The sequence below is a fragment of the Emydura macquarii genome, unplaced genomic scaffold (genome assembly GCF_026122565.2).
Source record: "Emydura macquarii macquarii isolate MOO-44397 ecotype Brisbane River unplaced genomic scaffold, CSIRO-AGI_Emac_v2 contig_1043, whole genome shotgun sequence".
NCBI classification, from domain to species: Eukaryota; Metazoa; Chordata; order Testudines; family Chelidae; genus Emydura; species Emydura macquarii.
Window position 1 is genome coordinate 695612 of NW_027131180.1, and position 23017 is coordinate 718628.

At 41.1% G+C, this 23017-nt stretch overlaps 1 protein-coding gene across 6 annotated transcripts in view; it reads right to left on the reverse strand.

The window, feature by feature from the left end:
* MAP7D2 (MAP7 domain containing 2) overlaps positions 1–23017 on the reverse strand; it is a 142285-nt gene that overhangs the window by 29852 nt on the left and 89416 nt on the right. For 2 of the 6 annotated variants that reach the window (XM_067545002.1, XM_067545007.1), the window contains exons 4-9: positions 17157–17271; positions 16149–16247; positions 13797–13907; positions 12179–12301; positions 9546–9694; positions 8503–8630 (exon numbers count right to left, since the gene is read on the reverse strand). In XM_067545002.1, the coding sequence (XP_067401103.1) occupies positions 8503–8630; positions 9546–9694; positions 12179–12301; positions 13797–13907; positions 16149–16247; positions 17157–17271 (725 nt within the window). Of the gene's footprint in view, positions 1–8502; positions 8631–9545; positions 9695–12178; positions 12302–13796; positions 13908–16148; positions 16248–17156; positions 17272–17455; positions 17818–17874; positions 17909–23017 lie in introns of those variants that run through there. The other 4 variants (XM_067545006.1, XM_067545005.1, XM_067545003.1 and 1 more) reach the window with 4 other exon arrangements.

Consider the following 23017-nt stretch of genomic DNA (forward strand, 5'->3'; position numbering starts at 1 on the left):
TATCAGGCCCTGTTGACCTGCCACCTCTTTAGTTCCTTCTTGCTGGAGTGCTCCAACAGAGGGGGAAGGCGGGTGGGTCTTGGAATGGACATACGCAACACAGCTCGAAGAACAACAGTTACGAAGGTAAGTAACCATTCTTTCTTCTTCAAGTGCTTGCTCATGTCGATTCCAATTAGGTGACTCCCTAGCTGACCAAGCTGGAGGGGTCGGAGCTCACGGAATCGCTGACTGAAGCACTGCTCTGCTGCACGCTGCATCATCTCTGGCCTGCTGAGTAATGGCATAATGCTCAGTGTACGTGTGGATTGACGACCAGGTCGCTGCCCTGCAGATCTCCTGTGTAGGGACATGCGCCAGGAATGCTGCCAAGGAGGCCTGCGCCCTCGTGGAGTGTGCTGTCAGTATTGGAACTAGTACTTTGACCAGGTTGTAGCAAGTCCTGATACAGGAAGTGATCCAAGAAGAGGTCCTTTGGGATAATACTAGTAGGACCTTTCATCCTATTTGTTATGGCAATGAAGTGTTGGTTTGACTTATAGAAAGGCCCAGTCCTTTCTATGTAGAAAGCCAGTGCCCTCCTAACATCTAGGGAATGTAGACTCCATTCCATGCTATTGGCATGTGGTTTTGGGAAGAAGACTGAAAGAAAGGCATCCTGGCTTGTATGAAACTGGGACACCACATTAGGGAAGGAAGGCCGGATGGCGATGCAACTGCACCTTGCCCTTGTAAAACACTGAACAGAGGATTGGACATCAAAGCCTTAAGCTCAGACACTCTTTTGGCTGAGTGATTGTGACCAGGAATGCCACTTTCCATGAGAGATAAAGAAGTGAGCAGGATGCTAACGGTTCAAAGGTAAGCCTGGTAAGCATCAAGTTAAGGTCCCATGCCAGTACCAGATGGCGGAACCTGTGGGTGGAGTCAATCCAGTCCCTTGAGAAAATGGATCGCTATGGGATCCGTGAAGACCGAATGCCCCATTGTACCTGGGTGGAAGGCAGATATTACAGCCAGATGTATCTTTATGGAAGATACTGCCAGCCGTAGTTGCTTTAAGTGCAGTAGATAGTCCAAGATGAAAGGCAGCAATGCTTGCATTGAGGGAGAACCTCTTCCACTTAGCCAAATAAATCAGATGGCTTCCTGCTACCTAGAAGGACCACCCTGACTGGCCCCGAGCAGGCAGACTCTCTGGGGTTCAGCCATGGAGTTTCCACGCCGTGAGGTGAAGGGATTCAAGGTTGGGATGCTGCAGGTGACCGTAATCCTGCGTGATCAGATCCGGCACCGATAGTAGAGCTATAGGAGTGACCACAAACAACTCTTGCAGCATCGTATACCAGTGCTGTCGGGCCAGGCCAGGGCTATCAAAATGACTGAAGCCTTTTTGCTCCTCATCTTGAGAAGGGAACAGAGGAAATACATAAAGCAAGTGGTGTCCCAATGGAAGGAGGAATGCGTCTGCGATTGAGCCTGGGCTATGGTTCAGGAAAGAGCAGAACTGCTGACACTTCTTGTTGAGTTGAGTCACAAATAGCACCACTTGGGGAACTCCCCACTACTGGAAGATGTTGTTGTTCGGTATATCTGGACGGATGGACCATTCGTGGTTGTGAAAGGATCTGCTGAGACGGTCCGCCAGCACATTCTGCGTCCCCGGAAGGTATGAAGACTCTAGATGTATGGAGTGAGTGATGCAGAAGTCCCATAGCAGGAGGGCTTCTTGGCATAGGTGAGAGGAGTGTGTTCCACTCTGTCTGTTTATATAAAACATTGCTGCCATATTGTCTGTCATGACTGATTTGCATCTGCCTTCTATGTGAAGCTGTAATGTTTGGCATGCTAGGCAAACCGCTCTCAACTCCCTGACATTGATGTGGAGCAACAGCTCTGCCTGCGACTAGAGGCCTAGACCTGAGAGACTCTAAATGTGCTCCTCATCTCAACTCGGATGCATCTGTAACCAGAGACAGAGATGGTTGTGGCCTGGAAAAGGGGACTCCCGCACATACTAACTGTGCGTCGAGCCACCATTACCATGACCCGAGGGGAAGTGAAACCACCTTCTCCAACCTATCTCTGTTCGGTTGATAAGTCGATGCCAGCCAAGCCTGAAGAGGTCTGAGCCACAGCCTCACATGCTGCACCACGTATGTGCAGGAGGCCATGTGACCTAGATACTTCAAAACAATTCCTCGCTGTCGTAGTAGGAAAGCGACCCAAGTCCCTTATGAGGGAACCCATAGCCTCGAAGTAAGACCCTGGCAGGACAGCCTTTGACTGAATCTACGACTGCTCTTATAAACTCTATCCATTGGGTATGGGATAGTGTCTATCTGGGAACATTTAGCTGAAGACCAGACTTTTGAAAGTCAACCGTATCAGGCTGACTTGCGGCTCTACTTGGTCCTTGAAGTGGTCTTTGACTAGCCAGTCATCTAGGTATGGAAACACTTGCACCTGCCATTTCCTCAGGAAGGCGGCAATCACCGCCATGCACGTGGTGAAAACCCAAGGGGCTGCTGAGAGTTCGCAGGGAAGGACCATAAACTGAGAGTGAATGTGGTTTACCACAAACTGGAGGAACTTTCTGTGAGATGGAACTATTCAAATACGAAAATAAGTGTCCCTTAGGCCGAGAACGGCATACCAGTTGTCAGGATCCAGACAGAGGATGATCACAGACAAAGATACCAAGCGAATTTTCATTTTTTTCATGAATCTGTTGAGGTTTTGCAGATCAAGAATGGGTCTGATACCCCCTTTGGCCTTTGGGATTAGGAAATATTAGGAGTACAACCTCTTTCCCCTTAGTTCTGGAGGAACCTCTCCACAGATCCTATTTGAAGGAGCTCTTGCACCTCCTGTATAAGGAGTTGCTCATGAGAAAGGTCCCTGAAGAGGGGTGGGGAAAGAGGGTGGAAATGTGGGAAGGAGGAAAATTGGAGATAGTATCCCAATTCTACCATTAGAAGCACCCAAATGTCCAAGGTGATGTAAGTCCATGCCCGGTAGAAATGGGACAGACGAGTCAGGAAATACAGGGAGGGATCCTGGGTTTGGACTGGTGCATTACCCTAAGGTACACATTCAAAATGATGGTTTGGAGTTCAAAGGTTGTCTCCCTGAGCTCTGAACCTGATTAGGCGGGGGCTGTGGTGTTCTGTACCTAGTGGTCCTGCCCCTGTTTCTGGGGTAATCCAGTCTCTGTATAGGGTAAAAATTGTGGGGTAGATTGTGGGTTAAAATGTCTCCTCTGGGTGCTTGGAGTATGCAAGCCCAGGGACTTCAGGGTAGCCCTAGAATTCTTTAGGCTGTGCAGTTTGGAGTCATTTTGCTCCGAAAACAATCCCGAGCCTTCGAATGGCCTTGTACTGTCTGCTGATCCTCTGGGGGGAAGGCCCAACACCTGCAGCCATGAGCATCTTCTCATCATAATTGCCAAGGACATTGTGCGTGTGACAGAGTTAACTGCATCCAAGAACGCCTGCAGTGACGTTCTCACCATAGCCTTACCTTCCTCAACAAATGTGTCAAACTCTTGTTTGGAGTCGGCTGGGAGCAATTCCTTGAATTTTTTATAGACTCCAGACATTAAAATTGTAGCGGCTCAAGATGGCCTTCTAGTTGGCTATGTGAAGCTGGGGCCCTCTGGCAGAGCATACCTTTCCCCTGAAGAGATCCAGTTTCTTAGCATCTTTGGACTTAGGGGTTGGTGCCTGTTGACCCAGTCTCTCTTCATCATTTGCTGCTGGCACCACCAACAATCCCGGCTGTGGGTGTATAAAGAGATACTCATGTCCAGTGGATGGGGCAAAGTACTTCTGTACTCTCCCCTTAGCCATCTGGGGAATAGAAGCAGACGTTTGCCACAACGCCTTAGTGGCGGCTTGAATCGTCTTAATAAGAAAAGGGCTGCCCGAGAGGGGCCCTCAGGTATTAAGATGTCCATCATAGGATCTTCCGACTCTCCCATCTCTTCTGCTTGGAGACTCAGGTTTTTTGCCACCCTCCTAAGCAGCTGCTGGTGGGCTCTATTATCCATCGAGGTGGAGCAGCTGAGGTCCCTGCTATTGCCTCATCTGGGGACAATGATGACGATGCCCTGGGTAAGACTGGGACTTCCTGTCCTACTGTGTCCCATGATTCCCCAGGGACATCCCTCGAGGTACCGGGATTCTGCACCATGGTCTATTTTCCCTTAGGTCATTGTCCCTCTCAGTGCCACAGAGAGATAGTTGGGTCACCGATGGTCTTGAGCCCCTTGCTTGGAAGGCAACTGAATAGGACTTTCTGGATGAGGACCCCTGGGCCTGATAGAAAGCCCCTGGGGTCCAAAAGGGCCATTTTGCCTGCATCTGCCACTGCGCTTGCCATGGTCCCATAAAGGGGTTTTGCCCCTGTTCTTGTCTATGGCCATGCCCCGATGCTGGCTGTGCCTAGACGCATAGGATTCCACCTCTGAGCCTCATGACTGGGCCTCAGAGCGCAGGGACCATGGCGGTTCCAAACGGGGTGGAGCTGGGGAATGGTGCCGAGGCGAGGGCAAACGGTGCCACGCCATAGCAGGCTTGCGTCTAGATGGCACTGCAATGCTCTGTAGTGCTAGAGGTCTTATCTCTTGCTCCTCTCTTTAGGCGGGGGACTGCTGAGCCGTCACGGCTATTAGGTCCCTCGCTGCCTCAAAGGTGTCCGGGGTTGAAGGAAAGTGTAGCTCCCCCACATGGCTCTCCCTGCCGGGTGAGTCCAACAGCACCAGACTCAATGGCTCCCCTTGCTGGAGCAGTCTATGCTGCTGGCCTGGGTGGAGAGAGAGTGCCAAGTGTCCCGACACAGGATGCACTAGGATATCCCCTTTCCCTGTTGCCTTCACTGTATGTGACCGTCCCGTCTGTATTTTTCTGCCTTTTACAGCACTAGGGAATGGGACCGATGCCAGGTCTCTGGTGCCAGAGAATGCCAGTGATGGGAGTCCTTCAATGCCAGGTCTCTGTTCAGCACCGTAACCTCCCTTAGAGAGGCCGGCACGCTCCACACCAATGTGTTGGGTGCCAGCTCCAAATGGCGTGGTTGAGGCTGGAGAACTGCCTCCATAAGGAGGTGCTTGAGTCTGACGTTCCTGTCCTCTTTAGTTCTCGTCCGGAAACCCCTGCAGAGCTACACCAGTCAGGTTGGTGGGTTTCCCCTAGACACTTGAGACAGGATATGTGGGGGTCTCCCTTTGGCATAGGCTTGTGGCAGGTCTGGCATGGTTTGAATCCTTGGAACAGAGGCATGCCCGGTCCTGGGGAGAAGAACGGGGGAGGAGGGCGAGAAAATAAACTTAACTACTACTAACCAACTAACTTTAAAAAGTATTTACAGCTTTTTTTTTTTTTTGGAAGAGCTATTATGCTAGAGAAAAGCTTGCCAGTAGAAGAGGCAAGGGGCTCCAATGACTATCACAGGCGGTAAGAAGGAACTGAGGAGGTGGTGGGTCAGTAGGGCCCTATATATAGCACCATGGAGATGCTACTCCAGTGGGCACCTGCACTGACCACATGGATGCTACTAAGGAAAAATCCTTCTAATGACTGTGCATGTGGTGTGCACACACCTAATTGGAATCAACATGAACAAGCACTCGAAGAATTGAGACTTGTGCAGACAGGCAGATCAAATGTAAAGAGAAAAACTGGCAAGGGAACAATAATTTAAAATGGACACATGCTTCAAGACACTGATCTGAGAGAGAATCTAGTGGCCTGAAGAGAGGACTGAAGACCAAAACTTCTGCTTTCTATACCTGGCCCTAGTACTGAGTCCCTCTATGGTTTATAGCTTATGGCAAGTCAGTTAGGGCTAAATCCTGCTTGCTTTACTCAGGCAAGTAGTCTCATTTAGTACAATGGGACTTCTCACTTGAGTAAAGGCAAGCCCATTGCAGCCCTTAATCACTGTCTAACCATCAAATAGGATGATAATACTTATCTACCCAAGCTCACAAGAATGTTATGAAAATTCGCTGATGTTTTCAAAGATCTTTGAAGATGAAGAGAGCTATAAAAGGTGCTAAGTATTATTGATCAGGGGAAGTATCTGAAGGCGATAAACACTTAAAGTAATCAATATCCACTGGCGATTGAGAAATTAAAAAAAATTCCTTGTTTTTGCCATGTTGCCTCTGCCAATTTCCCTGCCCACTAACAGACTTCCATATTAAGTTTAAGATTATCTTTCTAAACATTTCTGTGCTTCATGCTATTTCCTGACTCATCTGTAATTTTAGAGAATTTTGTATACTTCCTCTTGTCTTCTAATTAGTGTTCTTTTGGAATCTCTTTATTCTCCATTTTGCCTCATCATATTATCACTCTTTCTTCTTGACCCTTTTAGTGGTATAAGCGCCTTTCTTTTAATCATTTCACTAGGTCTTGGTCAAAATGTAATTGTGGGTGTTCTCATTATTCATATAAGTGTCTATTTAAAAAAAAATTAAGTTCTTGGCCTCAATTTTTTAAGTTAATTAGTTTCATAGATTAAAGGCATTGAAAAATAAAGTATTTCCTTCATCAGTTATAAGTTCGTTGTCTTTCAGTTTCTTTGGATGTCCCCTTGTTCCATGATATGAGAAAAGGTAAATCAGGTGCTTCTATTCTCCTGCTCTGTACCATTCATTAGTTTGCATGTCTCTATCATGTCCCTTCTTATTTATTGTCTCTCTAAACTAAACATTTTCATTGTCTACTCATCCAAAAGTGTTTCTATGTCACTACTCTCCCAATTCCTGAACCATATCTATTTCTCATATATCTTTGAGAGAGAATGATTGAATTGTTAAGGAATACTGTCACTTATGGAACAGCATCATTTTTATAATATTTTTGGAATTATTTTATATCCATTCTGTCAACTAATTTTTGGTTTACATTTTTGACAGCCATCACACACTGAGCAGAATTTTTCATTGGGCTGTCCAAAATGGTGCTTTAAAAACTGGGTCCTCTGCAGAGTTGCCATTTCATTCTTTAATGTTATATGCATTTGTCTCAGTCTAAATTCATGTAGCACCAATATTTGGGAAACACAAGACTTTACCATATATTTAATATATGACAGTTGGTTGTGAACCATGAGGGAAACATGGGTGAAGAATGTTTTGTGGCTGATGTAAGGGGTCTTCTGGAAGATGTGAGTCAATAAAGGCTATGTCTACGCTACAAGACAGGGATGATTCCTCTGCTTATGAATACACACTCGCACTAGCTCTCATGGAGCTAGTATGCATAGAAACATCAGTGTAGCTACGGCAATATAGGCAGGGCTGAGCCAATGTCAGGACAGTGTACTCAGCATAGATCAACTGTGCTTCCATTCCCACTACCGGTGCTCCCCTAATTACACTGCTATTTATATTGAGGCTAGCTCCATGAGAGCTAGTGTGAATATGTGTACAAGAGCAAGTGCAATCACACTCCTAGCTCGTAGGAGAGAGATAGGGCAGGTCTACCCTACCGCTTAAGTCAATATAACTCGCGTCACTCAGCAGTGTAAAAAAGCCAACCCCCTGAGCGATGCAAGTTACAGCAACCTAAGTGCTGTCCACATTGGTGCTATGCTTCCACCTCTCGCAGAGGTGGAGTATTTATGCCAATGGGAGAGAGCTCTCCCATTGGCATAGAGCATCTTCATCAGCCACGCTACAGCGACACAGCTGCATCGGTGCAGCTGCTCTGATGTAACACTTCTAGTGTTGACTAACCCACAGCCATAGTGGAAAAGGCAAGGTTATTTTTGGAAATTTTTCCTTGAAATCCCTACACTCTTTTGTCTGACTAACATGCACAAAACTCTCTTCTGTTAAGAGGCCACAGAGAAACAGTTTGAAACAGATGGAGAGTTGAGTTTTTGTGTTGTTTTTAAGGAAGATTGGTCTGTGTCAAATGAAACTCAGTGGGAAGTGCATCAGCATGTGGCAAGGTTAAAAACAATTCCTTTGTACTAATTAGCAAAAGGAGATCATATCGTAGATGGATAAGATTGTTCCAAGGGGCACAGAGAAGACAGGTAACACAAAACCGTTATAGGCAGTCATCAGCTCAAACACAATAGTACACTGAACGAACGAACAAACAAAAGGATGAAGCTGTAAGGACATTAAGGATAAATTTGTTTAGCTCAGTAGTCCCCAAATTGCACTCCCCCTACCCTTGTCTGCACGCACCCCCCCCTCCCTCCCCGGCTGCAGGTGGGAGTGTGGCATGATTGGGGGCTGAGGCTGGGAGCAGGGGAGCTACCACGTGAAAGGCTAACAGCAATCAGTTCATGAGTGGGACTGAGAAAGAGAAAAAGAAATGTTGTCAGAGACAATCACACAAGAATATAGAAAAAATGACAATTCAAATTAATCTGGTTTCTAATAAAAATTTCTAAGGAAGCCACTAAGCAGTTAATGATTTTCCTATGGACAATAGGACATTCTCAAAATGTATTAGACCAATGAGAAAACATTCATACTTCGGTGTTGCAGGTGATGCAGATCTTTTAGACATGCTTGCAGGAGAATCAGATCTTCTCAGAGGGGATACCATGCCAGATGAAGAAACAGGTGTTGGGGATCGCTTCTCTCTTTTTATTTTTTCAGTCTAGAAAAAGAAATTCAGGTATTTTTGTTTAGCTTTTGTAATGAAAAGCAATACTTCAACGATACAGATAGTTAATAACACAAGGACATATAAACAGATTTGCATAACATATGCATAAAATGGAAGTTTTCTTTATCCCAGTATACAACTGAAGTGCAAGATCTTTTAAAATACTATATATACATTTTTATGTCTTGCACACATAGTAGGTACTGTCGCAAAAAAACCTTTCACACTCTAAACAAATACTAGACACACTGTCTTTATCAATTAATACAAGAGGTATGGCATTGTCAGAGGATTTTGTAGAAGAGTTGAGCTTTTTTTCTCAGCTGTTATGCAGTGACTAGGCACATTCAGGCTAAGTTAAGTTTCCATGCCTCTATAGAAGGTGTACTGTTGTCAATAGTGAAAATGTTGAATAAATTTCACTTAAAATGATATCTACAAAAAGAAGTGAAACTTGACAGGTATAAATTAGAGATGTTGCCAATATATTAGGTAAGCTACCAGAGTGTGAGGAAAATTTGCCAATTCACCAGCAGGATGGTTTTATTCATAGTCAAACACTCTCAACGGTGGCGAGATCTCATTTGTCATGCTGCTGAGAACCCATTCCCAAAACCCTGATTTCACAAGACATAGCACAACCAGAAAATATGTTTCACTGCCAGAAATGCAGATTCCCTGAATACAGAAGTGTCATTCTAGTAATGCTGGTTAATAGAGGCTAAGTTGCTTTCCGGGAAGATATTAAAAACCTGCTTGCTGACTGACAGGTGAATAGAACCAACAAATTGACATGAATATTTTTCTGCTTTCTGTTTTTTAAAAAATTGTACAATAATGAAACATAGCAACTAAAAGCAACATAACTTTGTCCAAGAACATAATCACAACATGTTCCAAACCCACCTGTGTGACTTCCGCTGCAGTTGCCCCTTTCATAGCATCAGAAGTGGAAGCTGATGCTGCCTTCTTCCTTTCTGCACTTCGGGTGGGGGATGGCTTGTAGGGAGATTTAAGAGGACTAGCTGGTGCTACACGAGGACAGATATGGAATACTAAAGAGTTATAGTACAATAGCAAGAGTAAAAGGGAACAGACAGAGGAAGCAGAGGAGAGGAGAAAACAGCACAACTTTGTTATAACATTAGACATAGCAAATGACATTTTAAAAGTTTTGTTTAAATGGATATTTAAATCACATTAAGATACCATGCCTTTTGCATATGTGCAGAATGGTCTCATTTATCAAAAATGCTTTCACTAAAATCATTAACATAAGACTAAATGCATTTTTAAAAAGCCCATAAAATACCTGAGCACTAAAATATCTCTCTTTTACCCATATACATTCTGAATAACTTTGTAAATTAAGATTTTGTGATTTTTCCCCTCTTCTGAAGAATGCTGATCTCCTTTATTAAACGCTCATAAAAAAAGAATAATAGGATAACTATAGCTGGGTCACATTTGAATAAGTATTTAAAGAAAAGGGTAAAATTTCCAAAAGCAACACAGGCTCCTAAATGCCTCAGTCACTTCTGAAAAAGAAACTTAGGTCAGGTCTGCACTCAGAAGTTAAGTTGACCCAGCCTACATCGCTCAGGGATGTGAAAAATCCATACACCCAAATGACACAGTTAACTAATCTAACCCCTGGTCCAACCCCTAGATAGTGCTAGGTCGATGGAAGAATTTTTCTGTCAACCTAGTTCCTGTCTCTCAGGGAGGTGAATTCACTACGCCAATGGGAGAACTCCTCCCATCACAGTAGTGAGTGTCTACACACACTGAAGCACTACAGCTGTGCAGCTGTAGTGTTTCAAGAGTAGAGAAGACCTCAGTCACCTAGATCAAATAGGCGCTTTTAAAAATTGTGCCCATGAGTCCTAAAAAAAGCATGGTCAGACATATTAAGTGCACAGTTATTAATACTAAGTGCACAGCTACTGTTCTTACACATAACCTTGAATTTGAAAGCTCACTGGTTGTGTGCATCATGACACCACAATCACAGGGCTTTTTCTTCCTTCTGTTTTTTTTTTTAAACATGCAATTTGAACCAAGGTTTGTGAAAAGAGGATATTCTACGTTTTGCTAATATTGCTTTGGCTATATGTTGGGCAGCTTTTACACATGTGAAAAAACAACATTAACTGGAAAAATGTAAGAAAAAATTTAAAATTTTTTTTCCGTGTTTGACGTCTTCTATATAAATAATGACAAACCCATAAAAGATATGCCTCCGTGCAGGGACTGGACTAGATGACCTACTTAGGTCCCTTCCAGTCCTACATTTCCATGATTCTATGCAGTAAAAGCAACATACTTTTACTCTGTCTTAGCAGCTCTCCTTTAATTTAGAGCAGAGTACATTGACATTCTGAGACTTATTTAAAAGCAGTTCCTTTGTGAACAGCAAATCAGGAATTCTCTCCTGCCTGAAGTATTGTATATCATAACTACCAACGTACAATATTTTTCACGTAGAAACAAAAAACTGAGGATCTTTTAATGAGTCTTCCTTTTTATATCATAAACAAAAATGGAGGAGAAAAAGAGAAGATTTCTTTGCTTTGTAACGTACTGCTGAACATTTTTTTATTCAGAGCTAATGTACAGAACATGAGTACATTTAAGTCACATAATATAGGGACAACAGATGACATAGATCCTGTACCTTATCACGTTTTTGCCCTGAAAAGTAAGCAATTTCCTTTGCAGAAGGTCCGTTTAAAAAAAAAAAGGTGCACAAAACTTTTCCTACTTCTGGTCCCGATTCTGCAAATACGTACTCATGTGAGTAGCCCCACTGAAGTCAATGGGATTACTCAGATTCAGAAAGTTGGTAAGACTGGTGCCAAGTTTAGTTTTGTGTTGGCAGGGCTGTAGATTATAATATACAGAAAAGAAGCACTAACTACCACCACTCTCTTAATTCCTATAAAATTACACACACACACACACACACACACACACACACACAAATCATTAGAACTAATATCCTCCACTATGTGCTTCTAGTTTATTTTGTAAGTATACCCAAGAACTTAACTCTTATGATCTGTTCGTTTAAAAAAGACAAAAGCGATTCCATAGTAAATAATTGAGCCCCAATAAAACAATTATGGGTGAAGTGACATGTCTAAAATGCTAATTTGTATTTTGGATATTATTTGAGTGTTGAGAATAAAGGGCACTATATAGATGTGCTATCTTTTGCTCTGATAAATGGGACACCGTGTAGAGTAGGTCCAAAAGTTGAGCTACCTCATAATTATTCTATCCTGGTTTGGAATTTCCTGTTGATTTTATTTATTTAATCCAAGATCCTGTCACCAGATTTTCTTATAAATAAAGGTAAGAACCACAAAAGACAAAATGGTAGAAGATGAAAATTTCCATGCTTTTGAGACATTACTACCCAAAATGGAGAGTAAAATTATATTAGAAAATAACAGACAGCATCTCTTTATGCAATTTTTAAAGTGCAGCTAAACACATACCTTAACAATTTCAAAGTGCACAATTTTCATTTTTACCTGAATCATTGTATTGCTCAGAAAGCATTAATGTACTTCTGCTTCTGGCTAAAGAAGACTGTGTGGGAGTCAACAGTCGAGAAACAATAAAGTTTTCCATTGGACTAAGGTGCATGCGGTGAGCTGAAGGATGGAAGCAAATAAAACAAATAAATTTTAAAAGTAAAAACTAAACAAAAATTTTTAAAAATAACAAATAAAACCAGTGAAATGATCAAATGAAATGAACAAGAAAAAACCTATTATGTTTGTGAATTAAAATTTCTGTTAAAGAAGTTAATTCTCCTCTGAAGGAGGTTTCTGGTCTCTTCATCATTTTAAACCTCCCAAATTATCTTCCAACCTGTATAATAAATACAGTAGATTACACTTGTTTTTTTATATAAAAATTTTCAGTTCTGCAAAATGGTTGCTTTCATGACTCAGCATGAAAAGGATTTGTCTTTTTCCCCAGTGACAAAGCAGTTCCTCATTTGTGTGGTAAGTATACCAGGAGTCATTTAAAATGCAGAGTCTCATTGTTGTATAAACCTTATTTATACAGTACATCCTTATGCCTTTCCTCCTCATAAACATGAGGTATGACTATACATGTTTATAAACATATTCTTATTACCTGCATTTATAAAGCCACCCATCTCCATAACCTCCACATTCTACATTTATATTTCTTAAGCAACTGTAAAAATTAATTTCAAACTGAAGCATGTTTACTGTTGCTTCTTATTTTTGTCAAAATATTTCTCTCATTTGTTCTAAAAGAAACAATTCACAGAGGGACAAATCTTCAGTATGTACTGTACAGTTACCACCCTCTAAAGGGTCTAACCTTGCAGAATACTCATCATCTGCAGAGCTTCTCATGATCAGGCCTTTAACTTGAATTAAAAGGCTCTAGAATGCTTGACACAAATGAAGACTTCCAACTGGCTCACAACGATGACAAACTTTTGTCAATAACACTATATAACTACACACCTGCACCCATTTTTAATATAGTTTCTTAATATGGCTAAATCATCACAAGCAATGCATTTCTGGGGGATTACTGCAATTAACATTATGTGCTCAGCCCTGTTTCTTAGTGCATCAAGAGATTAAATATAACCAGTAAGAAATGAAATGCATGCTGTGTTTTACTGTTTAAATAAACCTCGTATTTATTTAAGGTGCAGAAGCATAATACAGCAGAGTGTGAGATATCGCATCTCAAAAAACTAATCCGCACCCTTTCTTTAATTCATCCAATGTTTTCATTGCCCTGCCCTTCCTCACTAATATTGAGCCACAGTAATACAGGTAACTGGCCACCCAAAATGGTTACACGAAGGTGCACTTCATCCTCTATGGCACAGACTTATATCTGCTGAGCAACATTTAATTCCATGAAGCCTGGGATCCCCAACATGGTAGCATTATCCTGGGCTGGCTATAAAGCTATTTCATGTGTTTAAGATCATTATATCTTTTATTAACATATATTAACTCACCACCCCAATAAGACTGAACTGGTTATTGTGAAGAACTCAAAAGTTACAAGACGACCTATGGACAAGTTTTGTTTTAAACATAGAAGAGTTTATGTTGATAAGAGACAATGAGCAGCGTATTCACTTGCCTCTGTCAGGGGAATATGTTATTGCCGCTGTGGAGGAGGAGAGACGCTTACTGATTGGTGACTCCATTTGCTTTGGCAGATTCATTGTAGAAGCTGAAAGTTTGTCACATGCTGCAGAGAAACGCATTAAAGATATTTATATTCATACTACAGTGTTGAATGCTCCCATAATTAACCTTTCATTTTGTACTCATGGACCCTGTCACTCATATGGGGCAATGAATAACGTAGAACAGATAATCCTATTCCAATTCTGTTGACACCTGCATTTTATACAATGCAGTTTGAGATACAATTTTCCTACTTGTGATTTTAACATTTCAATTTTACAATACTCTGTATTCCAAAATGCCAGGAGCAAGTGACTTCATATTAAGTCCAAATGAATGAAATTGTATCAAGGAAAGAAATGCAATTCTTGTACAAGAAGAAAGTTACAGAGGCAACATGAGCATGACTAAGGGGAAGATTCTGTCATGGGTATTATTAGTAAAAGTCAGGGACAGGTCGCAGGCAGTAAACAAAATTTCACGGAAGCCGCAACCTGTTCCTTACTTTTACTAAAAATACCCTGGGGGAGAGAGGAAAACAGAGCTGCTGGCGCTTGCAGCTGCTCCAGCCTGTTACTCCAGCAGGCTTGCTGCTGGATCAGCTGTTGCGTGGCCCAGGGCTGGCCAACCGATCAGCTGTTCGGTGGCAGCGGCCCCAGGGGTGACAGCTGCTCCAGCTCTGCCCCAGATGTCATGGTGGTCCCAGAAAGCCACAGAATCTGTGACCTCCATGACCAAATCGTATCCTTAAACATGACAAATCTGAACTCTTCCCTGATCTCTCAGATTTAATATGGAGGAGATGCAACTCACAAGTATATTCTAATACAAAACAAAGGATACTCAACACTAATTTATGTATCTATGTCATTAGAGATCATTCTTGTAATTATTAGAGCGTATGACTAGCACCTCTTTACTATTTTGTGCAGAAGAACTTTCAAAACAGTAACTTGGTTTTGGCCCAACTGTTTACATTTGTTTTTATTTCTGTTACAATATTGTTTGATAAAGTACATTTTGGCTTGATAACTAGTCCTATATATTCATAAATTAAATATAATGATGGAATCTCTTATGCCAGGTTATTGCAGCAGTGAACTACAACATGTTTGCTAATAATGGTAAGAAGGCACAAGCATATTGGATGGTTTGCAGGGGGTTGTTTATTTTTTTACATTTTGTTTCTTCTGACAACAAAGAAATCTCAACTAGTAATTCACATTCATGTTCCAAATTCTGTAGTCCTTGCTCAACTATGACTCCTACTTACAGTCAGCGGAAGTGTTGTCTAAGGGACACCTGCAAGATTTGGCCCTGTCTGCTACAGTAAGCAATTCCTTATGTTTGCATTTTTAAAAGATAGGTGCAATGATTGCTTCCAGAAAATGCGTGCACACCTGCAAATAGTGATTTGTACATAAATACTGCTTTGTTCATGCATCCCTGCTCAGAAGTAATAGCTTTGGGGGTTCATATGCATGTTTTTGCAGTACAACAGTTACTCATGCATATTGCAGGCAGTGTGCCCATCTTTGAAAAAAATAGCTCAAGTAGACTGGCTGTGCTAAATTTCCAAAATAGGTCAAGTAAATTTGCAGCTGAAGGAAAAAAACAACAAACAAAAAACCACTATGCAGCTTCATCCCTGGGCTAGACATACAAGATCTATTTCACAGTCCTTCGAAACTAAAATTCTAATCTAATGTATAAAATAAAATGCAATAAAGTTGTCAAAAGGACAAACGCACAATCAGAATTTGTAATCATCATTACAATGTCCAAAACACTTCAGCATTCTAAAACAACAATGCTTAGTTATGTTTAAAATATTGTGGATGTGGAGGGTGGGGCTGGAAGGTACATGATGGTGACATGCTGTCTCCATAACATTTATTCTTATTGTATAATTGAAATGTTTTTAAAATAGAACCTCTGCCCCTATCAGGTCTCTCTTGCACAAGCTGCTCAAATGATACATACACAAAAAACTACAAAAAACATACATCCATGCCCACAAATTTGACAAAGATGTGACTTTATTGAGTTATTCAAGTCCAAAGTTAGTGAAAAATTATGAAATGTCTCCATTGTGCAGGAATGCAAGGCATGCATTGCTTCACTATGACAAAATTAAAAGAAAAAAAGACATTTGTTCCACATCTTTAATGGTAATACTGTAGAGTATCAGACTGAAATCATAAGAAAAACAGTGGTTAGGAAGGACAAGATCAGTGGATGGATTAAAGTGATTAGAACAGTTATAAACGAGACACTATGGTACTGTGATTCTCTGAAATACCATTGTAGGAATCATCAGCAGCAGTAGAGGTCACAGGGTCTGGAGGAAGGGTGTTGGCAGCTAAACCTAGGAGAGGGGGTGGGGTATTTTCTGATTCACCTATACAGCAGAAAAATCAGAGCAAAGAGAGGCGAAAGAAATTATCGAATAGGTTAAAAAAATCACGTATAAGCTATACTAGAAAAATAAAAAGGCTGCTTTCTAGAAGCATAAGAGATGCTTTTATTATGTTGCAAGTATATTTCTCTTCCAATTTTTCTTAAATGACACCCTGAAAATTGTATTGTGAAATAAAGCTAAATGTTTTTGCTTTAACATGGACAGTTAAAATACATTTGCACTTTGTTTAGAAGAGAGCAGCAGTCATATTTCATCATTTGAGCATAGAGAGGTTTTTTTTGTTTGTTTGTTTGAAAATAAAACAGTCCATTTGGAAACCCTGTGAATTTAAATCAATTTAAATGATTTAAACAGAAGAAATATGCATACCTTTTTTAAACATAAAAGCAGTACATGGTTGATTATGAAATAATTATGAAACCAAATCAAAAAGAGCAACAACAACAAAAAGTAAGTGGACAAATCCATTTAAAACTATGAATGCTGCATAATCATCTATAAATCCCTGTGAGCTTTTAGAAGTGCCAGTGACAAAAACAGATTGTGTTCTGCAAAGGCTTGGGCCAGCACTCAGTCCCTTCATGAATATGTAAGCAAGCTGAACGTGTTGGGGTTTTTTTAATTTTCATTTTACCATTTTCTGTGATCTCCAAAACAGTTTCTGATTACTCTATTCAAATGATCTGCGTTCACAAAGTTAGGAATGACCTTTCTTTCCAGAAGATACCATGGACAGGAAACCCGATAAGTGATTACAAAGCATTTATTCATGCTACATGTCAGAAAAACAGGATCACAGTTATTATAAAAAAAGTACCTTTTATCTATCTTTAATCTCATGCATTTTGCACTTCAGGATCTGCAATGCAGGCAGCCTGTTTCACTCACCATCTCTCCCTCCTGAGCCTGCAGCCAGTGCTCCTCCCCATGACCATCGCTTCTGTTTCTGTTCCAGCTGCTGACTACGTTCTAGTGAACGCCGCATCATGGCTTCTAAACGTTCCTGGTGAAGTTGTTGCAAAAAATTAAGAGACAGAGAAATAAAATCTAATTCAGTTCACCTGTGCTTTCTGATCAATACTAAAAAACTAAATGTTGTTTGTCACCCCATATAGTATTATTACAGGAACCTGCTATCAATAAAAGAAAAAGAACTGAATACAGAAGGTACCAGTATGTCTATCTACCTCCAGATAAGAGTATCCTTTGTCTGCAATCCACAGAGGTCACTACAGAGGCCTAAGTAAATACCACAGGTTGCATCACTGCCTAGCATCTGCTCAGGCTGGTGACTGCCGCTGTGCTCTGGACTTAATTTGTATAAGAATAATGCTTGACAAGCATTAACTCCTTCTTGTCTAAGCAGGCCTCAGGTTTTTCTCCTTCACTGTTAATCCAGACTGCTGCAATGCCAGTGGCTCCTCCTAGCTGCACAGATAAATGATCACTTCAAACCTAAAGTAGGTTGCATCTGCAGGATGACTGATTTTTTTTTTTAAATCCCTGCTTCCCCTATAACACTCTCTACAGATTAGATGTTTGAGTGTCTTTATCCTAATCTGAGTTGCACAGACCATTTAATTTAGACACACATTTTTAAACATACCTACAACTTCATGCTCTGAACAACTTGCCTCTCCTCACTTCCCTCTCCCCTTCCCTCTGCCTTGTGTATTTTTTGTTCCTCTGAAAATCTTGCCCCACCTTAAATCTTTCAACTGTTTATGCATGATCTTCATTTCCTACTGCCTCCACCTCCCCGCCCTCACTGAAACCTGACAACTCCTCCTCCTGTGTCTGTTGCCACCTTCCCTGTACAGTGCTCGCTCTCTCTCTCTCTCTGCTTTATTGGTCAACACGGTGGCATTAGCTTTTTACTTTCTTACTTTTTTTCTTCCTTCAAAATGGGCATTATCTGGTTCTTTGCCCTACCCTCATTCCATTTATCTATTGTCCCCCCCCCATGATCCTGGTCCTTCTTCCTCTCATTATCCACCTTCATCCTTGGCCGCTTCATGCTGAAGACTGGTCCAATTCTGATGCCTCTCACTTTCTTACCTCAACATTTGGGTTCTTTTTTTGTTTTTGTTTTTTTTTACCTCCAGCTATGGATCAGTTCCCCTACTCCCTGCCTTGGTCACTTCAACCTATTTTTCACCCAACGCTGGATTCTTACACTCTAAATTTTCTCTCCAGATTACCACATTATCTCTCTTATTCATCACTGTTAATCCCTTTCCCAATCTCAAAATCCTTGTGTTACCGCCAATCTATTAAATCACCAACTTCCCACTGACATTAACCACCATCCATTTACCATCACCCTCCCTCACTTTGACAGAGGACACTGGTCTCTTAACTCTCCTGTGTTCCCTCCTCCCCAATCTTCACTCATGTGTCCATGCTGCTCTCTCTTCCTTTCCATCAATGTTGCAAGTATAATAGTCTCTCAAGTATAACAACCCTGGATCCCACCTTCCTCCAGTTACTGCCCTACATAGCTTTTTATACAGACGTACATTATAGTACCTATCTTTTAAATGGGTAACAAAGAGGACACCAGGAATTACAGACCAGTCAGCCTAATTTCAATATCTGCAAAGATATTGGAACAAATTGTTAGGCAATCAATTTGTGAGCACTTAGATGATAATTGTATTATAAGGAAGAAAAAAATAAACAAGTCATGCCAAACCAACCTAATTTCCTTCGACAAGGCTACTGGATTGGGGGAGGGGGTGGGGGGCTGGCGGAAGCAATAGACATAATATATCTTGACTTTACATAAGGCTTTTTAACACAGTCCCACATGACATTCTCCTAAACAAATTAAGGAAATGTGATCTAGATTAATTTACTATAATGTGGGTTCACAACTAATTGAAAGACGGTACTCAAATTGAGTATCAATTGTTTGCTTTCAAACTGGGAAAGCATAGCTAGTGGAGTAGTGCAGGGGTCCCGCAGGCTAGTATAAAAAGAGCCACAGGGCCAGAGTTGAGCACAGTTGCTGTCTGGAGCCAGAGGAGTGAAAATGGTACTCCTGGCTGGCTGAAGGACCTCAGAGCAGTTGCTGGCAGGAACTGGAGTCACTCCTGGTTGGCTACTGGGACTCAACCAGGACAAGGCCCTGAGGTAAGGGTGAAGAATGTGTTGGGTTCACGGTGAAGTGGCCCAGGGAATCATGGCAGTGATGCAGCTTACATAAAGGGATGCGGTGGACAGCTGCTATCTATAGGGACCCTGGGCTGGGTCCCAGAGCAGTGGGCAGGCCCGAGTCCTCCCTTAGCCACTGGGGAAGTGGCCTGTACCTTGATGCACCCCTGAAGGGGATCTGAACTGTTTAGTGGCCCAGCTGGAGAGCTGGTGCCAGAAAGGCCCAGAGAGGGCAAAGCTCCAGGAGGGAGCTTGGGATATGGCTTGATACCAGGGCCAAGACCATTTAAAGAGTGCTGGACTAATGAAGAGCCTGAGACCAGGAAGGGCTACAGGAAGAGAAAGGCCAGCTGAGGAATATTGGGATGGACTCCTAGTTGGATATGCTGGTAACCTGATGTAAGTAAGAAAGCATAGGCAAAGATTATAACTTGTTAAAATTAAGTTTGAATTACTAGGAAGCATGTTTCTGTTTTATTTGTAAACATTTGTCTCTGTTACTCTTGCTTACTATCACTTAAATCTACATTCTTTATCAATAAACATATCCTAGTTTTACTATAAACCATCTCAGTGCTGTGTATGAAAGTAAAGAATATGTCCTATGCCTGACTGAGTATAAATGCCTCCCACCCCATCCTCCTCCATGATTTATCCACTGATTTCATCAGGAGGCCACTTCCTACTCCTGGATATGAGTTTGTCTGTTTGTTTATATTTTAATACCCCATGGGGCAAAGACTGTCTCATCCTCTGTTTTATAGGTCATATAACAAACTGATAGCATTTAAAATAACTAACACCACTGTTATCTGAACAAAATAAAACACAAAATGAAATAGTCTAAAGGAAATACTGGATTTTTATATGTATTTTAAAACTCATGTTCCCCACATTCCAAAGTTGGTATCTTAAATTGCACAGTATGAAACAGAGAGAAAAGGAGTTTCTGTGTATTTTATTTGAAAATATATACTTTCATTTATGTAGTGCCTTTCATCAGAGAATCACAGAAGACTTTAATATTAAAGCCTCACAACATTAACAAACATATACATTTTAAACCAGCAAAATATCATATACTTAAAGCAAAAACCAAGAAAATAGCTTGGTAGCCTGTAAAATGCAGGGTTAGAAAAACAACGTTTGGATTTAGTACTGCTACAACCAAATTATTTGCCCAGGAATAGCAAAACAGTAGGACACAAATGCATTTCTCCATGAGCAACGCACAAAATTTGCTGCCTTTGTTACATAGGCCCTACCTGCTGGAAAGACATTTCAAACACGATGTCCACTTCCCAATTGAATCTGTAATAGCGTAGTGAAGGTAACTGCTGCACTATGGATATGCTGAGCCATCAAAAACAATCCTATAGTATTCCATGGGCTTTGCATGAAGGTTAAATCAAGAATAAGCAACTATGAAAACCTGAAAAGAGCCATCTACTTTTCATACAGAAAATATACATTTTATTTCTGCATTTCAAAAACCTTTATAGCCATCCACCCAAGTTTCCTCAATCCAAAGAACAGAATAATTTAGATCACCCAAAATAAGCTTTAAAAACACAAAGAAAACAGCACAGAGCATGCAAGTAAACTGATCAGAGAACTTCCCTTTCATCTATACAAAATATAATACACCAACAAAAAAAAAAAAGTCCCATTTCTTTTCTTATTTAATTTCAAGACTATTTTACAAATATCACCATGGGTATAAACAAAAAGGAATTTGTTAAGGACAGCTTAAAAATGTCATGCTCCTGCCTGAATTTTTTGTACCTACTGTTACAAACATCTAAACTAGCTATCTGTAAGATTAGAGGAAAAAATTAATTTTGTTTATACAAAGTAAACAAAACAAAAATGATTTAAAAAAAATCAAAACTGTGTATGTGGTCTGTTGCACTGTTTCTAAATATCACCACTTTCAACTTTTATTTTTGTGGATCTTTTGTACAGGAACGAGGGAGAGAATTGTGTGTGTTAAGAGGGAATAATATGCATTGTAACAATCACAAATTGTGATGCCCGCCTTTATGACCCCTTTTAACTGTCCTTCTTCACACAGCCTTTACCAAACTACCCTCTTTTAATGCAACCTATTTCTACTCCAGACATTCCCAACTACTAGTATTGACAGGGAAAAAATATCTGGTGAAGAAGTGTGCGGAAGGGCACAGGGAGGGCAGAGTTAAGGTTGCAGTGCATGGTCTGTGATGTACGATAGTTGTAGCAATGACAATGTTCATGTTTGCAAGTGGAGAAGGTATGTATTGGCGAGGTTGCTTCACTTTATTTCTTTAGTCTTGTGAGTTTGTGGCAGGTATGTTGTGTGTGTTACACCTTAACGGCTTTAGAGTGAAGTTTTTTGTGTATTTTTATATATTGGATTAAATTACACACAAATGAATTACAACATTTGTTATGAAAAAATGGTTCACATATTTCAGTTCAAAAAGAAATTAACTGGAGTTCCCAAACATTTCCAATCTATTGGGTTTTGAAACACCTATCCTTCCCAAATGTAGGTTTCAAAAATATGAAATGTACTCCATAATGAATATTTAACTGAGAGAAATCCTTCCAATGCTGCAGAATATTTTTATAACAGCTATTACTAAGATGCCTTGAGGCTGAGTGCTGGGGTTGTGTATGTTTCTACCTACCTATTCTGCAGTGCTTGTTTGTTTAAACCTCAATACAGTGGTAGATTCAATGTCAACCTTGTCCTTTTTAAAAATTATCTAACATTTTTACTCAAAAATAATTTATGAATGGGCAATGTAGAAAAATGAGCAAGAGCACCCAATACGCTTGACACAACTAGTACAAGTTAGAGTGGCAATCCAATATTGTACATTTTGATGTGTTCACGTTGCTTTATGAACAAAAAACGTGAGAGGAGCGGAGGACATTATATCTAAAAAAGAGAGACATTTAGAATATGTTGAAAGACTTTCTAAAGCGCCGCAGTCTGAGAGGTGCTTTGGGGTAGGAGTGAGGACAGACCTGAACTTTACAAAAATATGAGGAGCAAACTTCCCAAAACCACTGGCTATACACTAGTAAAAACCACACTTGAAACTTTTCGGGACAAGAGAGTGCTTTCTTCCTCCAAATGTCTCAGGTTTATAATCCAGTGGAATTTGACATTTTTAAAATAAATATGGAGATAAAAATGGTGCCATCTGGGACCCCTAGGAAAAAAGGAGTAGCTAATAAACAGAGGGTTAAGTTAAAGTCAAAATTCAGTTTCTACTTGTCACATTCACACAGTTCCTATCTGAGGAAATGCTTCTAAATAATAATAAAAAAACCAGACAAACCCACTTTCACACCATTCTGCAACTGGGCTTAGGTAATCAGTACCTCAGGGAGGGCCTTGCTGGAGCTGCTCCACTTACTATCACAGCCCTTATTAGTGGTCCCCAAACGTCCCCCCCCTTACCTGGTCTGTGCCCCCCTAGGAGCTGCAATCAGGAGCCGGGGCCAAAGCTGTGGTTGGGGGCTGCGAGCCTGGGCCCAATTGCGGGTTGGACTGGAGTGGGGGATGGAGCTGCAGCCGCAGGGCCTGAGGCTGGGGCAGC